The following is an 18,057-nucleotide window of genomic DNA, read 5'->3' as shown; positions in this document are numbered from 1 at the left end:
TCCACAGCACATGCCAGCATCTCCTCTAGATCATTGTGGCTGTAATGTGTTATTGATTTTATGAAAATGTTTTATACTGTCTTTTCAGCATCAGACTACAGATAGTGTATTTTATACTGCCTGCACATTTTATACTGCCTTTCTCCATCAGACTGCACTTCATCATGATTTAAAAGTTTACACTGGGTAATTCTCATATAGGTTCCCCTCTCAGACATGTCATTAAACAAATCCTAATTTTATCCTATGATAAATCTTCCTGTCTGTTCTGAGCATGCAGATAATAAGCCAAGCCATAAACTACATGGGAAATGCCCCTTCATTAAATAAAATAATAAATCAGAAGTCCAGAGCACCTTTAACTATATTTCATTTTACCCATCCACCATGATACAATATTATGTTGTTGGGGAAGGAGGTTCCTCATTGACATTTCCACCAGCCAAAGGAATACCTTTTGCCCCACATTGCTCATCTAATTCTTTTTCTTTAAATACCCTGAACTGACTTTCATTTCATTTGCTTTCAGGAAAATTTATTGTCTAACTGCTGATCATTCCAGGAATTCTGAGGGAACCAAGATAATTCTACCTGCTGAGTCCCACCATCAGCCACAGAAAATAACACTTATTGATTCAGCCTCTTCTGTCATCCTATCTTTGGTTAAGCAGCTCCCTGCTGAAACAATTATCATTATCTTATAGTGAAATCTAGAGAAATCTTGAATCATTCACATGGCATGTTTCATTAAACTTACTGTACTGTTATGTCTGACAAATGCTCTTATCATGATTCTAAAGTTTCCACTGGGTAATTCTCACATTGTTTTCTCTCTAGTAGGATGATTTTTTTGTCAATAAAGGGTCAGCACTACAGTATCAAAGACCATAAATACTATAGTATACCAATAATAACAATACTAATAGCATTCACAGTTTTTTAAAATTGCAGCTTTCAAAAATAGCAAGAACAATATCCAGAGCCAATATATTTAATCTCTTGAGATCATTCCTAAAGGGCAATAAAAATTTGAGGATTCTCTTTATTACAAAGTTATGAAAATTCAGAAACTGTTAAACACCAATTAAATTTGTGTGTGTGTGTGGGGTGGGGTGGGGGGGGGAAGACAGTACATTCACAGCCATTGAAAATGGTGGCAACAAGAACTTTAAGTGAATCAGCCCTAGGACATGATAAAAATCTGCAGGCAAGACTCTAACGATCACTGTTGTTTCAATAAATGCAATCCAAGTTATAAGTGCCAGGGGTAGTAGGACAGGAGAGTTATTCATTAAAATACAGTCTGGATTGCTCAATCATAACTGGTGTTCTAGAACACCCAGAGGTACTGTGAAGGGCAATTGTTCATTTCTATGACAATATCATGAAGATTCTTCTCAAGTCCACATGGAATAAAAGAGAAATCCATGCAAACAAGGATGGGCCTGCCTGGCTGGAATTCCATCTTCTCCTGAAACTATCCACAGTCCTTTTGAAAAAAAGCAAGGAAAGACCCTGCAGACAACAAAATTACCAAAATAAATTACATCATCAAGGGCAACAGTAGGTGAATTAGCTCTCAATTATTTAAGAAATCCTCTATTTGTATGGCTTTTTGACTCCCTTGGAAGCTGATGGCAACTTCTGGGAATCAGGCCAGGTGCCATCAGAAATTGCATTTTTACATGAGTCAGGATCTACTTATTTGATGGGCAAATGTTCCAAATTAAATTTAACAAGGTACAAAAGTTTTGGTTCAGGAAACCAAAGCTTGCCTTAAATGCTTCTCTCATAGCTGCCAAGCACTGGTTTGTCTTTGTGTCCTCCCCACAAGTTCATTTTCTCATTCCACCTCACATAACAGATGGACTGCCCTAGACAAACCCGCTTGGTTCACATTTTTGTTGTTTATTTTATGCAGCTGCTTATCACTTTGGATGATCTGTTCATGAAGCGTGTTTTTAAATTAATGAACATATTTACACGTGGACCATTTATGAGGGTTCATAGCCATGGTGAAGTGGTTGGCCATCAAAGAGTGTAACAGAATATTAATATTCAACTAACTGGGATATAGGAATGACAGATACTCTGGGATATAAAAAAACAACAACAAAGTAAACTTGTGTTTTTATAAGAAGCGTATCGGTTTCATATTATTTCTAAAACTTGATGGTTTCAAAGGAGTAGTTCTCAATTCTTAAAGTTATTTTACTTAAACCCAGTCACACAGATCTTCTCTCAGGCTTCACACACAGTTTGCCTGCTTTTCATATTAATTTCTCTCTCAATTACAAGTAAAACCTTTTCTCAGGTGCACACACACAGTTTGCCTGTTTTTCCCTGACTGTATGTTCTTTCACAAACACACAGCTCAGGCTTCCACACAGGTTACATTTCTCTCAGACAACATACACAAGCTCAGGCTGCACACAGCTTGCCTGCTTCCCCCTGACTCAATATGTCTCTCAGAACTGCTTAAAAATACTAAGGCTGCACACAGCTTGCCTCTCTTGCTGTGACTGAATCTTTTTCTGGATTCTCAGTCTAAAACTGCATTCACTTCACCCACACTCTCAGTCATCAACATATCACTCACTCATCGCTCTCTTTCACCCCCACTCTTCATCTATACCACACCAAGCATTTAAAGACACATACTTAAAATCATTACACGCTGATCGCCTTACAGAATGGGTGCGAAACAGCTCCAGTGGGCGGAATTCTTTTCAAAGTTCCAATTCACCCGTAAACACCTCCTCAGGTCCTCGAATTTCTTAGCAGATGCCTTGTCCCACCTCCCACAACATGAAAGCCAGAGGGAGGAGATTATTGACACTATGTTCACACCGACACAGCTGGGAAGGGCAGTGATGACATGATGGCAAGTGCAAGAGCTCCAGACGACCCCGGCCCACCCTTGGGTGGAGAAAAAAGACAGAACTGGAAAAGGAGGGGGAGGAGGGACTGCAAGATCCTCTGGTGAAGAGGGAGGATGGATGTTGGTATAGAAATAGTAAGCTCTATGTGCCAGAGGGTCTGTGGGGGGGGGGGGGAGGCGCTAAAGAAATGTCGTGATGACAAACTGGCCGGGCACTTCAGGTTTGTTAAAACTCTGCATCTAGCTCGGAGTCAATTTTGGTGACCTGGTATGAGAAAAGACATCTCCCAATACGTGACCTCTTGTCAGATATGTTTGAAGGGGAAGAAATGGGGGAGGAGAGAGAACTGTTGCAACCCTTAGAGATCCCGTCCAGACCCTGGGCATTGATTTCTATGGACTTTATCACAGCTCTTCCCCTTAGCAAAGGGAAAACTGTAATTCTGGTGATAGTTGATTTGTTTTCCAAGCAAGCTCACTTGGTGCTGTGTTCTAAGTTGCCTACAGCAAAAAAGCTGGCTACCCTTTTCATGCAGAATGTAGTGCATGTACATTATTCTTTGTATACACAGAATACTGCCTTTTCTTATTTTTAATCTTCAGAACAGGTTATCCATAGCTTAGATTTAGCTAGAACCTCCCCCAAACCTCATTTTTGGTTTTTGGTTTAATGCTACCTTATACTATGCCTGGGGAGGGAAGGTAGCATGGTATAGCCCGATCTTGTCAGATCCCAGAAGCCAAACAGGGTTAATATCTGGATGGGCAACCACCAAGGAAGACTCTGCAGAGGAAGGCAATGGCAAACCACCTGTGCTTCTTCATTTGCCTTGAAAGCCTCTTGCTGGGATTGTCATAAGTTGGTTGCGACTTGATGGCACATATGCACACATACTATGCCTACTTAGCCCTTTAGCCTTCTGCATTCACTCTATGATTACCATAAACAAATGCTTCTCTTTTCCCTGTACTTTTTTTTTACCTCTTAATCTTCAAAAGCACAAATCATCGGTTCATTTTTTTCTGTTGCTAAGATTTCTAGATCTTACTGTCTTTTTAAATTTGGCAGCATTTTATTTACAGCTACAAATAGCTTTTATTTCATGTCCTACAAAGAATTGTGAGTGTTGCTGTGAACTTCTACATGTAAGTTATGGAGCCTTCCAAAGACTTTGATATCATTGTCATGGCAAAGAAAAAAACAGACTATTGCTTTTAGCGTATGGACAGAAGTCATAATGCTTCAATTTATGAAACAGCACCTCACATTCATGTTAGTAGACATGTTCATTGACTAGACACAGATTGTGCTGGCCATAATGCAATATCCTACATTTTTCTATACAGAAGGAGAAATTCACATTTGCCTTTTAAAGAATTCACTCTGTATTTTCCCTTTCTTAGGTCCTGGAATAAGCTTTTATCATGAGCCAGGGACCATGGGTGGGAACATGGAGGCCTCATTGTCCAAGAGGTCCAGTCATGGCCCAGTATACCAGTCCTGGGCCCAAGTACTATGTACAAGGAGCAACAGGTAAGAAAAGGGAGGTTGTAAAGAAACCCTATTTCAATCATTATTTTAAAGTAATATATAGGAGTCAAGTGAATTTCTTTTAAGGAAGCATCAGGTCCTGGCGAAACATCTGCATTTTGAGAATTGTTTGAAAAATATTTTGCTTGAGAAAATCCCCGCTGAAATGAGTTAGATGTGCTCAAGAGAGATTCTGCATTATTTCAGTGGCACTTGTTTGGAACCATTCCCTGACAATTTTGCCTGTAACACTATTTTGCTGTGATAACCTCATCTCATTATACCTTTTTGTTATTAATTCTGATTATGAATTTAGGAAATGGCACAGTTAACTCCACTTTTTATTGATTTAGATAGAGTTCTATGATTGGCAGGCTTGAAGGATTCCAAAAGAAAAAATCTCGATGAGTTCCCATCCTTGCAGTCATTCAGTCCAACACAGCCCTATTATTATTGGGATTATAATGGGGGCTATGTGAATTCTACAGTTTTGTGATCGTAACATGTAAAAGTCTTGGGACACATTAAAGACTGTCAAACATATGGTAGCAAAAATTGTGGGATACTGGTCGTTTTCTCAAACACATGCATGAAATGTGCAGAGTTGGGTGTCCTCCTGAGTTTCCATAAAAAAATTAATTTTCTAATTTTAAAACTATGAAGATAGATTGATATTGTGAAGGCAATGCCTACTAAAATTTTAAATGCCAGAGCTTGTTTGGGTTTCCAGGAATAGAGATTTCAATGTTTTACATAGTTCTTTGCTTTCTTCCTGTGATTTGCTTAAGTAGAATAAATGATGCAAATAAACAACAACAAAGAGGATCAATAAGGTGAACTTTCCTACAAAAGTTATGAGAAATTTCTCTTTGTCTCCTAGCACCAAAAATAGAAACCTGGAAAACATCCTGCATAGTCCAGGTACATATATTGTCAAAAAACTGCACTGCATTATGTGTACCTCCTCCTTACACTAGTCTCACAAAAGACAAGCCTCAGGACCAATTTCCTTAACTGAAAATTAACACAGCCTTCAAGTTGAGTTCAATGTGTGCAGCAGGTAGCAGGATGCAAAGCAATAGCCTAATCATTCTGTCATACAATCAGACCAGTTTACAGCTTTGCTCTATTCCCATACCCTAACCCTCCGGAAAATCACACAAAACTCACATGAAGCATCTTCCTAGCATGATTTCCCAGCATGATCCCGTTTAATGGCACGTTTTCTGATGTCATCGCACCATTATAGGGGATCATGCCAGGAAATCGTGCTAGGAAGATGCTCTATGCCGTGAGGTTATGCACGAGTGTGAAAACAGCCCTCAACTGGAGGCTATAAAAACAGTCAGTAAAGTCCTGAAAATCTAGCTTGTCCATTAAAAAGGCCATCAGGGACCACAGGTGGGGGATGGATATACTTTATCAGGCATGGAGATCCCAGGCTGACCAGAAGGGGCAAGGGCAATTTTGCCCCTTGTCCACTCCCCACTGCCCCCTCTGGATCTAGTTGGCTATTAGTCCACGTGTCCTGTGACCTCAGAAATATACTTTCACAGAGTTGTAAAGGACTGTTGGAGCGGAATGCAGGAAACAACTGTGATCCCTCCACCTGCAGATCACAGGATCCAAGCTAATGCCTGGTCCCAGAGAGCAACAGATTTTACTATCTGGGCTAGCTCTAGAGAGCAATCAGGCTGTACACTTGAGAATATCTTCTGCTTTTGATAGCTAGAGCAAATATGCAGCATGAAATGATAGTCTGATAGGACAGAACTTTCCAAACAGCAGTCAGTATGTGGTGTAGGGTGCAGGAAATATCCCTGCCTTCACTGTGTACCACTAAAAAGGGAGCAGAAGAGCCACGGCTGCAACACTATGCAAGTGCACAATGTCATGGATATGGCCAGGAATTTAGGGGAACAGATGCTGATCTTGACCAAAAAGATCATGGAAAATATTTCTGCACACCAGAAATAGAGCTGGCCTAGCCTCAAATAAACACGCCGAAGGGGAGTCTAGAGGTGCAGAATAGAATGGCCTTGGAGAGCAATAACGGCCTTGGACATCAATACACCCTACAGTTATGTAGTTTCCATTACCCACTCTGAAGATACATGCATGGATGATATTGCAGCTGAGGACCTGGCTACTCTGTCACCACTTTGCCTACTTCAGCAGCACTCACTGATGGAGTTTGGAATACACCCTGCACTGCTGCTTTTGAATGACCCTCATGTGAAAAATCTGCACATATGTACTAAAACAATGCACCAGGAGGAAAGGTTTAGGTAGCCCTCTTCCGAATAAGCTCTTTTACTACATACATAGAGCTTTAATTTTTTTTAAAATGACCCTTGCCCACACTCTGAAATGATAAAGTCCAGAAGTATGCCATTAATGAGCCAAACTACTTGTGATGTTGAGGAGCTGACACTGGATCTCCTCAGCTGCAATAAAAACTCCAAAAGCAGTTGGAGGTGGGAATTTGGATTAGGCCTACAGTACTACAGAAGTACTACAGCCAGTTTGGTGTAGTGGTTAAGAGCGCAGTTCTCTAATCTAGAGAACTGGGTTTGATTCCCCACTCCTCCACTTGTAGCCAGCTGGGTGACCTTGGGTCAGTCACAGCTTCTAGCTCTCTCAGCCCCACCCACCTCACAGGGTGTTTTGTTGTGGGCATAATAATGGTATCATTTGTAAAGTGAGTGGGTGTTAAGTCATCCTGAAGGGAATCGAATGTTGTTGTTGTTGTTATTATTATTATTATAAAACACACACACACTTTGCTCCACCATGCCATTTCATTGGAAAAAATCACTACCATCTTTCAAGCTGTTGTTAGACCCACTCGTGGTGAGGGGAGGCACCTGTATCATACCTAGTCACCCCCATCCCAGCCAATTCTTATAACATCTTAGAAAAAATAGCCTATTTCCTAAGAGAAGTTAATCTTTTCCCACTGGAAAAGGTGAACCTGAGGGAAAGATGCTATAAATACTTATTTGTTATGTATACATCGCAAACCTGGAGAATTTTCAAATAAATGATCATTTCTAGCAACTTTTTCAGTTTTGCCCCTTTTTTGTGGATTGTAGATTTGTTGTGTTACCCTAATCTTTTCTGGAAAGAGTTACTCCCTCATGGCCCTGATCCAAGTGGGCTTCCTGTCCTTGCTTTGTGAGCTAAAATTACATTGGAAGATCAGATCATGGCGTCCTTAATGTCATGCATATCTTGGTCCTTTGTTTACCTTCTCATTTTGCATAATGTGGAATACCTCTTGGTCTTTAAGACACCTTAAAACATGGAGAAAGGGGCGGGGAGAATGAAAATTCCATGACAAGGAATTTCTGAGATTTGAAGCAGGATCCAAACAGATTTACATGGTGCAAAGAGACAGAGAGCACATACTTCATACACAGGCGATTGCCATCTTGGAAATTCTTGGAGATTTGAGGGCAGTGCCTGGGGAGGGTGAAGTCTAAGGATGGAAGGGAGCTCAGCAGGTATGTGGTGCCATCAAGTCCACCTTCCAAAGCTGCCATTTTCTCCAGAGGAACTGATCTCCATAGTTTGGACTCTGGTGATAAATTAAATTCTGGGAGAACTCCAAGCCTCACCTTATTGTTTCTAACCATAAGACAGTCCCATTATCATTGTAAGCTGCCTTGAACTATGTATAAGGAAAGGAGGGGTGAAAATAAATGAATAAATAAATTCAGTTATTCATATATCTGGCTAAAGGATCTCAGGTAGCAGGACTGGGAAAGAGCTTTCTGCCAAGATCTCGGAGAATTGCTGCCCATCAGATAGACAGATGACTCAGCACCAGGCAGCTCTTCATGTCTTAAACTTGCCATAAAATATGTCCCTGTTTTCTTCCTCCAGGTTTTGTGTCACACCTTCCAACCAAATGGAAAGCCCCTGCCTACAGTATGCATGGATCAAAACCTTTACTCAACAAAGACTGCACTCCAGGTCCTTACCATGTGCAGTCCTCTATGACTTATCGGGGGAGGAAAACTGCTCCAGCTTACACAATGGCTGGGCGCCCCAGAGTAAAAGTGGAGACAACACCTGGCCCTGGTGAGTAATATTCTCCTCTCTGGGGTCTCCATTCACTACATCCACTCAGTTAAGAGAGATATGCAGCAGCTGGAATGATTCTCATGGATGCAGGAAAAAATTATTGCATACATTCCAAAGGAGTGGCTGTGTTAGTCTGTTGCAGCAAAAATAAACAGTACTAGTACCTTACAGACTAAGAAGATTTTATTTCAGCATAAACGTTTGTGTCCTCTGTAAAGGATGCACTGGATCTGTTGGGGGCACATATAGTTGAAGCCCTGTTGGATCTTGCTGATCCTCCAAAGAACTGCAATCGCTTGGAGAAAAGTTAATTATTTATATATGACGCTGATGGATGGTTCCAGTTCTGTCTTGGATATCTGATGCTGGAAATCGAGCCTGTCTTCCTCACCCCCACCTTCTCCTGTTGCTGGTAGAGTGAATTGACAAAATAAATATAAAATCTACTGTGTGAAATCAATTAATTCAATTCTAATCCATAGATAATCAATATAATAAATCTACAAATTGACCAATAGTCTAATAACTCAGTAAATACAATTTACAAACCCTTATATAATTATTTATAAATGTCAGGGCTTGTCGCTGCCGCCGCTGGGCGAGACACCGGCTGGGCTGGCCCTGACGTCAGAGGGGTGCCAGGGATGCTGCAGGACCCTGCTCTGTGGAAGGAGGGGCGGTATACATCACCCAGACTCCCTCTCAGTCCACTCGCTGGCCTGCTCAACCTGGCCTGCTCACCCTCTGCGTCCTCCATCATCTCAAACTCCCAGAACTCTCCTCCAAGCCTCCACTCTCACACTGCTCTGCTATCACTCCTTACTCACACCCACCACCTCAGAGCTCTTCCTAGCCACCCTTTATAGGGTTTCCTTTCTCCGCCCCACCCTCCTTCCAGGCTTGTTCCCTCTCCTGACTTGGCCCAGCTGTGCCTCCCTTCAGGTGTTTCCCTCCTATCACTAATCCCTTCTAGGCTTCCTTGCCTTGCTGGCAGGGTGGGGTTGAATGTGAGCCATCCCCAGCTGAGGTCTCCTTGGCCTTGCTTACAAGGAGCTGCCCCAGTAGGCCTTTGAGCTGCTGAGCTTGCCTGGCCTTGCTCGCGAGGAGCTGCCCCAGCCGGCTTCTGTGCTGCTGAGCTTCCCTGGCCTTGCTCACAAGGAATTGCCCTGGCCAGCTTCTGGGCTGCCTACTCCTTGATGCTGGGCGGGGCTACCCATCTCTTCCCCAGAATGCCTGTGGCAGCTTCACCTGGAGGGGCTTGGCTCCTAGCAACTCCTGAGCCAGGCTACTGTCCTCTGGCCAGGGTATGGCTCTGGGCTGTAGTGGCTGCTTCTCCTCCTTGGCTGGTAAGGGCTCTGTGTGGGCTGCTGCTGGGTCCCTATTCCCCCTGCCTTGGCCCTTTTCCTCTGGCCTGCTTAGCCCCCTCTCCTCCCCCTGGAGGGTGGGACTAGCTGGTCTCTCCCTGCTTCCTCCAGCTCTGAGGTTTTGGCCTTTCGCCCCTTCCCCCTGGAGTAGGCAAGTTCTGGACCTGGTTGCTGGCTGGGGTGGCAGGGCCGCTGCCTCCTGGTTGCCTCCCACTGCTCCCTCCTGGCAAGTCTGGGGGCTGGGACTCAGACGCCGGACAATAAACTCCAAAAAATACTCCAATCCCTCCACCGTATACTAACAAAATACATCAAAAGACAGTCTCTAATTACAATAAACAACAGCTCCATCAGCTGTGGAAAAAAACAAAAAGTGCCTTCCAACTAAACAATGTTCACAGTTTACATATGAAGGTTAATTTCCACAAGTCAAAGTTCTGTGTAACTCTTATCAGCTGTAGAAAGTCAAAGCAATACTGCCAAACAGAAGTTTGCAACTTGTGTGTAATATTTTATCTTGACTGATGAGATTCCTAGATAAAATTAATCCTGTTTCACATTCTTTATCAGAGTATGCATATGTACACAAACAGCTTATTCTGGAGCCCAATTCCTTTAACACTTATCATTCACAAATCTTCAGCTAGTGAGAAAAACAGAAGTTTAAGACTCACCCAGGATAAAACAAGGCTCTACACTACTGTGTATAGAACCTGTTTGCCATATATATTATCTTGCTCTTACTGCATTTTTGTTCTTCCTGTCTCCCATCCTTCTTTAGGGAGGGGTGAGGCCAGGCCAGGTGTAAATCACTTTCTGGCATTGTTAACATATCATCGTCAATATATTTAATTCTCAACATGGCCAAATCTGTAGATACTTACATCTAGAAAACAGAGTCTTGAACAGACAAGACAGATTTTTCTACAGACCTGAAAAATGCCCTAGGTTTGCAGAAAAATCTGAAATAACAATAATACCACCACCACCAACAACAACAACAACAAGTTGGGGGGTTAATTCCAACCCCCAAATAATACAAGCAGCTCTTGTAGCATTAAGAAATGAATGCTCCTGGAGTCCTGGTGCCCATCGTTAGGCAGCCAAACAGCCTTGAACACATATGAGGCTGCCTCATACTGAATCAGCCCCATCAAGATCAGTATTGTCTGCTCAGGCTGGCAGAGGCTCTCCAGGATCTTGGGTGCCCTTCACATCTCCTACTGCCTGGTTCTTTTAACCAGAGATGCAAGGGATTGAACCTGGGCCTTTCTACATGCAAACCAGATATTCTTCCAGTCAGCCACAACCCTTCCCACTCTCAGCCTAACTCACATCACAGAGTTGTAGTGAAGACAAAACGGAGAAGGGAATGATGTAAGCTATTCTGAGTTTTCACTGAAAAGAAAGGTAGGGTATAAATGAAGTAAAATAATATAGCTGAAGATGAGGGGCAGATTAAAAAGTAGTTGGGTAGGTGGGTGGGAAGGAGAGAAGGAAGCAGGGAAAGGTGACGATATGGGGGCTGCCAGAAGAATGGAAAAAGGAAACAGTGTTGGGAGGGGGATACAGGTGAAAGTGAGATGTCGCCCCTAAGTCCTTGTGGATCCCCCGCTTGTCAGTATATGTAATTCTCAACATGGCCAAATCTGTGGATACTTAAATCAGCAGATTGGAGCCATGTACTGACCAGACAGATCTTTATACGGACATGAAAAATGTACATTTGAGCAAAAATTTGAAAGCTTAATCATGGGAGGTTAGTCCAGATAATAGAAGTGGCACTTGTAGCTAAGAATCAAATGCTCTCATTGGTTGTGCCAAGGCAACAAAACAGAACTGCCAGATTTCAGGTATTAGTTTTTGTCAGTAAAAGGCAGAGGGGGGGAAGGCACTGGTTGTAAAAAAACAGTCCTGGAAAAGCACCCCACATCTGGCCTGGCCTCACCCCTCCCTAAAGAAGGGAGGGAGACAGGGAGACACAGTCTGCCTACCCGTGCCCTGACCCCCAAAAGCTGGGCACCCCCCCCCCCCAGTTGGCTTGGTGTCACCTCCCTCACCTCACATGTGGCTGGGTTGGGTGCTACATTCCTTGCCAGGTCTTGTGCAGGGCTGGGAGGCAGACACTGTCTCCCTTTCATAGCCTTATCTCATGCTTGGGTGGGCTGAGTGCCACCTGTAAAAAGTGTTATGCCATCCCTCATCTCAAGTTTCAGAGGGGGGCAATTGGAGAGTCAAGAGAGATAGAGAGGTCAAGGGTCTATCCATCCTTCCTTTCTACTATCCATGTGATATCCCTTTGAAATGTAGACTGTTTTCTCAGGGACTTCCTTCTTTCTTGAATCACACCTTCCTCTTTTTGTGCTTCTCCTCCATCTTGCCACCGTGGGTGAAGGACATGTCATGCTGCATCTCTTGGCATCTTAGACAAGAGAGCTAGAAAGAATCTTCCCTCTACCCTTTCCTATCCACAATGGAGTTCCAGTAATAAATGGACTCATGTTTCTTTTCTGGATTAAGCAGGCTGTGAGAGTTTCTCTCCACACGTGCTCTTTGCAATTCAAGCATACACAAACGCTTTGCTGAACCTATTGTGCTACTCTGCTTTCACCACCTCCCATCACCTAGCCTCCAACAGTGTTTGGTGGGCTGGGTGCCACCTCCCTTCCCTCACCACCTCCCATGGGACTTGGGTGAGCCAGGAGCCACCACTGCCTTCCTCATTTCACCTCCTCTGGAGTTTGAGTGGACTGGGCACCACTGCCACCTCCTTCAACTTGCCCCCTATGAAGCTTGGGTGGACCAAACACCACCACTGCCTCCCTTACCTTTCCTTGCCTCCCAATAGTCTTGGATGAGGCAGGCACTGCCAGTTCCTTCACAATCGTGTAGGGCAGGGATGGGCCAGGCATGGCCTCTCTCACCTCACCTTGCTAAGGGCTTGGGCAGGCCTGGTGCTGCCCTTTCCCCTCATGCAAGGCTCCCTCGCCTCTCTCACCTTACCTCCTGCTGGGCTTGTGCACTGCTACCTCCTTCACTCCATACAGAGCTTGGGCAAGGTGCAGCCCCTCCTCCACAGGCCTGTCTTGGCCTTGGGGAGGGGCATTAGCCCACCATAGGATTGTCAGCTCTGTGCTGGGAAATTCTTGGAGCTTTGGTGGTAGAACCTGGGGAGGGGAGAAACTTCAGTGGGTTATCATGCCATAGATTCCTCCCTCCAGGAAGGAAAATAGAAGATGGGGGGGGGGCAGATAAAGGTACATTTGTTGGTAGGTGGAAAGGAGAGGAAGGAGGCAGGAAAAATGGAGTGGCTGCAGGGGTTTTCAGGAAAGGGAAAGAAGAAATAGTGTAGGAGGGGAAAATTTGATTCTCTTGCAAGTCCTTGTGGGTCTCCTGCTCATGTCTTAATACTTCTGCTCTATTTTCAAATTTCTGTAATCTTATTCCTATTACTTTTGGTTATCAGATGTCTTCTATTGATTGCTCTGACTTATATTGGGTAATCAATCTTGAGTCCCAATGAGAAAAGCAGACTAAAAATAATACAAACATGTCTTCCTTGAGAAAGCAAACTGAGCACACATACACATAAATGCTGATAGGGATAACAAAGGCAGATGTTGCTCATGAAAAAGGGCTCCCTCCTTGTACTTGTGCAAACTAGTCTATCACTTATTTTACACACGTTATTCAAAACCTGTGCACTTTTCCTGCTCACAAAATTTTAGCTTTTTGAAATACAGGATTCTAGACTTCTCTCAAAAGACTACATACACTAATTGTATGTTATAATGAAAGATGAACTTCATTTTAATTGCAGCTTTTTAACTTTTGCCTAGCCTCTTATTCACCAGAGAAGTCACAAAAAATTGTCTATAAAAACGCTCCTAGGCATTCCATGTCATTCAGGATTGAAGGTGCCAAAGTTGACAGCACTCCAGGTAAGACTCATCTCTTATTTAGTTTTGATCCTCAGGTCTGTTGTAAATCATCAATTGCTTGTCCTATTAAGGGATTCATATCAAAAGATCCACAAAGGATCCCTGTACGTTCCCCGGAGATTGCTTCTATCAGTGAATAAATATTTACTTGTGGTCCCCGGCCCTAAGGAAGCCCGCTTCGCTTCAACCAGGGCCAGGGCCTTTTCAGTCCTGGCCCCAGCCTGGTGGAACGCTCTGTCAATGGAAACCCGGGCCCAGCGGGACATATTATCGTTCTGCCGGGCCTGTAAGACAGAGCTGTTCCGCCAGGCGTTCAGTGGTTGAAGGGGGCGGTGGTGCCATGTTGGCCTCCCACCTTTGGGGTGGGGGAGGGTTCTCCCCACCACTGTACTTTGTTAATTTGTTTTATTGTTTGTATATTGATTTTAGTTCTTCTTTTTATCGATTTTAACTGTTCACCGCCCAGAGCCCCTGGGGATGGGCGGTATATAAACTGAAATATAAATAAATAAAAATAAAAGTGATGGACAGTCCATTTCAATGTACTTCTATTTAGACACAAGTCCCATTCAGTTCTATAAAGTAGCACAGGACTGTTGGCTTCTCCCATACAGGATTTGCCCCTTGGTGGTAATACTGTAGATGGCTAGCACTGTGCTCCCCCTCCACTAATCCTCCACAATGCTGTAACTGCCACACGGTATTGAAAGGAAAGGGACTTGTAGTGAGTGAGCAGCCTTGACTGGGGGACGGAGGTGGTGGGAATTGTTTTTTTTTAAAAAGTTGCATGAGCTGCATGCTAGAACACTGCAGATACTGAGCACATGGCCTCTGAAACTAAATGAACATTAAAAAATGACTTTTGAATGTGAAGGAATATCCACAAGTTTGTGACATTGTTAAAATTCTATTGTGCATATCCTTGGGCATATGCACAGTAACTCTTTAGATATAATCCATTATGTGTTTATTCCTACAATTATGTTGAAAGTCTCACTTTTCATATTGGTCATATTTTCCTCTTTCAGGTCCTAATGCATACATGATCCCTCAGGTGCTTGGACCATACACAGTGACCACAACTGCCAGCCCTGGCTATACTATGATGGGGAAGAATAAACTTGGGTGTTTTCATGAAGACCTCCATAAGGTAGGCTGTGCAGTCAATTTATACCTGCAGTTTTTCTGTTGATTATAAATAGAAAAGGCATACCTGCTGGAGTCAACCTTTCCCTAAGTACACTTTAATAAAGTTTGTTTTAATGCATATCACTAGTTATTGGACACTCCACACCTAGCATCACATCGTGTCCCACTCTTGTGTTGTGGGACTGAAATGGTAGAATTACATCTTCACTGCCCATTGTCCTTAAACCATAGGAATGGTCATTTGTAATCTCTTTCCTACCTTATTAAGTTAAAAAAGTAATAAAAATGTTTCTACCACCTTTAATGATTGCTGCAAGTTGCAGCCATCATAGGTCAAACTCCACAAGCACAGCTTTCATATTACATCACCTCATACTCAGCCTTGATCAACAACCTGTTCACACATCTAACTGCAACTCAACAAATTTTCAAGTTGATGTGCAAAACCATCTCCATTCCCACATTAATTTGCAGACTGAAAAGGCCAAGAAGAAAAATGTGAAACCATACTAAACCACAGTCTAACTCCTAAAATGTTTCTTTATATTGAACCAGACCAAAAGCAGTCTATGACTGGCACTAGCTTTTTGAGGACTCAGACAGAAACCTTTTCCATGAGCGATACTCAAAATCTTTACATCTTCCCAGAGTGAGAATTTCACATCATTGTGTGACAAACCGATTAAGGAAACAGGTCTGTTCAGGAACTGACAATACTGGATACAGAGATGGAGGTGTGCATGCTAAGTACATGGCTGATGGGAAGAAACAAAGTTTGAGAATAAGCAGGCAGAAAGCCTAAGAGTTGCATTCTGGGGGCTGACTGTTGCTGCGTTTCAGCACAAAGCTCACTTTTGATATTATTGAACGGTTAATTTCCCCTAGGAAATTGGAGGTTCTTTTCATTGATGAAAGTCATATTGCTTTTCTCTTACAGACCCCAGGCCCTGCTGCATATGTAAACCCAGACACAGAGCTTTACAAAAAGAGAGCACCAAAGTACTCCATGGGGTCCCGAACGAAGACTTCAGCAAACAAAATGGGACCTGGACCTGCAGACTATGAAGTAGGAAAGGTAAAAAAACAAAAAAAACCCAGCATCCCTCCGTTTGAAGGATTCTCCTCCTGGATTGCTGTATAAAGATATGTTGTTTTTTTCTGGCTATAAATCCTGAGCCGAAGAATGGAGGGTAGGCAAGAGAAAAATGTTAGTAACATGAACAGAAATAAGGTTAGAGCATCTCTCACAGGCCCACATACACAAATAACCCTAGACTGGCCCATTAGACACACACAGTGGTAGCAGTGTTAGTCTGAAGCAACAAAATAAAACAGAAGTCCAGTAACACCTTAAAGACAAAATTTATTCCATGAGTCAGAGCACACTTTATCATATACTTTGAAGTGTACATCTTGTTTTCACGTTCACAACAGAAAGGTGTGTGTGGAGGAGGTAAGATGTTGCAAAGAGAGGCTGATTTAAAACAAGAATAAAAAAAAAAGTGTCATCAGTTTACTCAGAAGGTATGAAGGCCAAGCCCAACCGCAGTTTTATAGGCTAAGGAGGATTAACATAAATTCTAGTGTAAGATAAGCAGATGCGATTGGAAGTTATAGAAGGATACAAGATATTAGCACCTGTAGTGAAGACTCCCAGGTCTCTTTTAAAACCTGGGGTTTCATTAGTCTTGAACTTGTTAATGAATTCTAATTCAACAGTTGCACATTAGATTCTCCCTTTGGATTTCCGTTGCCTGAGAAGAATCCTTCTTAGTTAATCAACAGCAACTGTGGAAGATTAAATGTTATCCACTGCTTTCTGTGATTTTTAATATCAGCTTTATTCGTTTGCATAGGTAATATTCTTTTGCACGGAAATATCCTACATCCACTGCTGCAGTTTTAGCTATTGGAAACAGTTTTTAAAGAAAAGGTGCTTTTGGTGGGGACTTTTTCTGCTCTCTGAGTTTCCACTCCATTTTCATTTCAACCCTCTTGCCCATTTTATATGTATAAATAAATTCAGCTGAGTGCATGAGTAATTTACGGGTGTAGTACAGTAAGCTGCTGGACAGTAAACACATATGAAGTGTACTCACACAGTTCTGAACCTTGTTCGTACAAACTGCCATAAGCAGAATTAATGTTAGTTACTACTGAAGCTACATTTCATGGCTAGACCAATAGCAAAAAATATTGGAAGTTAATATGGTGGGTTTATTTCTTAATTTTGCACTGTGATTTCACACACTGTAAAAGATCAAGTGAATCTGCCTCAGTTAAGGAGGCAAAGGATGTATCTTCTTTGGTGTATCTTGAGTGGTGAATTCTATCAAATTTGGGCACTCTCTCAGAGGGGGAAAAAAAAATGAAGCGAGAGCAATTACTCCGGGCAAGCTATGCTGCCTTCTACTGTGTCTAAAGCATAGAAAGGCCCGTAACTTTAGACATCATATCATTAGCCCTGAGCATCTAACATGCCATGTGAAGTTGTTAGCAGGAAATAACTGATGTTGCATGGCCTTTTCATAAATTTCAATCTCAGAATCAGTATTCCAAAATGTCTTGCAAAAAAGGTGAAGGGAGCTCATCCAATTCATTGATGCCTTGGGACAAATCACTAATATTCAAGAACTTCAGAATGTAAACAGTCACTTATCAAACTCACACAGGTGGACAGTTCTTTATAGCTATAGCATAGAGTAAGGAATTTTAAAATGGCTTATGTTCATTTCGGCACAAAGAATCACATTTGCCTCTGAGGAGTCTACCTTTCAAATTCCACAGGGTACTTAACTATTCCAGCAATATTTCATCAAAGTCCCAGTTGAGTTTTGTGACTATGCATGATTTATTTGTATTATCACTTAAAATAACTGAATTTAGTAAACCATCAGGATACAGCCTGTTCTGTCCAAAAGATATGAGATTAGAGAGCAAAAATAATTTTTGTTAAATAATGGAAGAATGTCTCCTTCAACTTACATGTTTTCCCTCTGGCTTCTAGATATCATCGACCAAATCCTGTGCTCCAGTTGTTTCCTTTGGAATCAGACACTCTGATTACACAGCACCTCTTATTGTGGATGTCTACTGAACTTC

The 18,057-nt window shown here is 42.5% G+C and overlaps 1 protein-coding gene across 1 annotated transcript; it reads left to right on the top strand.

The window, feature by feature from the left end:
• The first annotated feature begins 4,306 nt into the window (after positions 1–4,306).
• On the top strand, positions 4,307–18,052 carry ODF3 (outer dense fiber of sperm tails 3). Its single transcript, XM_054972656.1, has 6 exons — positions 4,307–4,415; positions 8,301–8,498; positions 13,705–13,806; positions 14,835–14,956; positions 15,893–16,030; positions 17,963–18,052. The coding sequence occupies exons 1-6, from the start codon at positions 4,307–4,309 to the stop codon at positions 18,050–18,052; spliced, it is 759 nt and encodes a 252-aa protein (XP_054828631.1).
• Positions 18,053–18,057: the final 5 nt, after the last annotated feature.

This window comes from Eublepharis macularius, chromosome 2 (assembly GCF_028583425.1).
Source record: "Eublepharis macularius isolate TG4126 chromosome 2, MPM_Emac_v1.0, whole genome shotgun sequence".
NCBI classification, from domain to species: Eukaryota; Metazoa; Chordata; class Lepidosauria; order Squamata; family Eublepharidae; genus Eublepharis; species Eublepharis macularius.
This window is presented reverse-complemented; position numbering and strand designations above follow the sequence as displayed.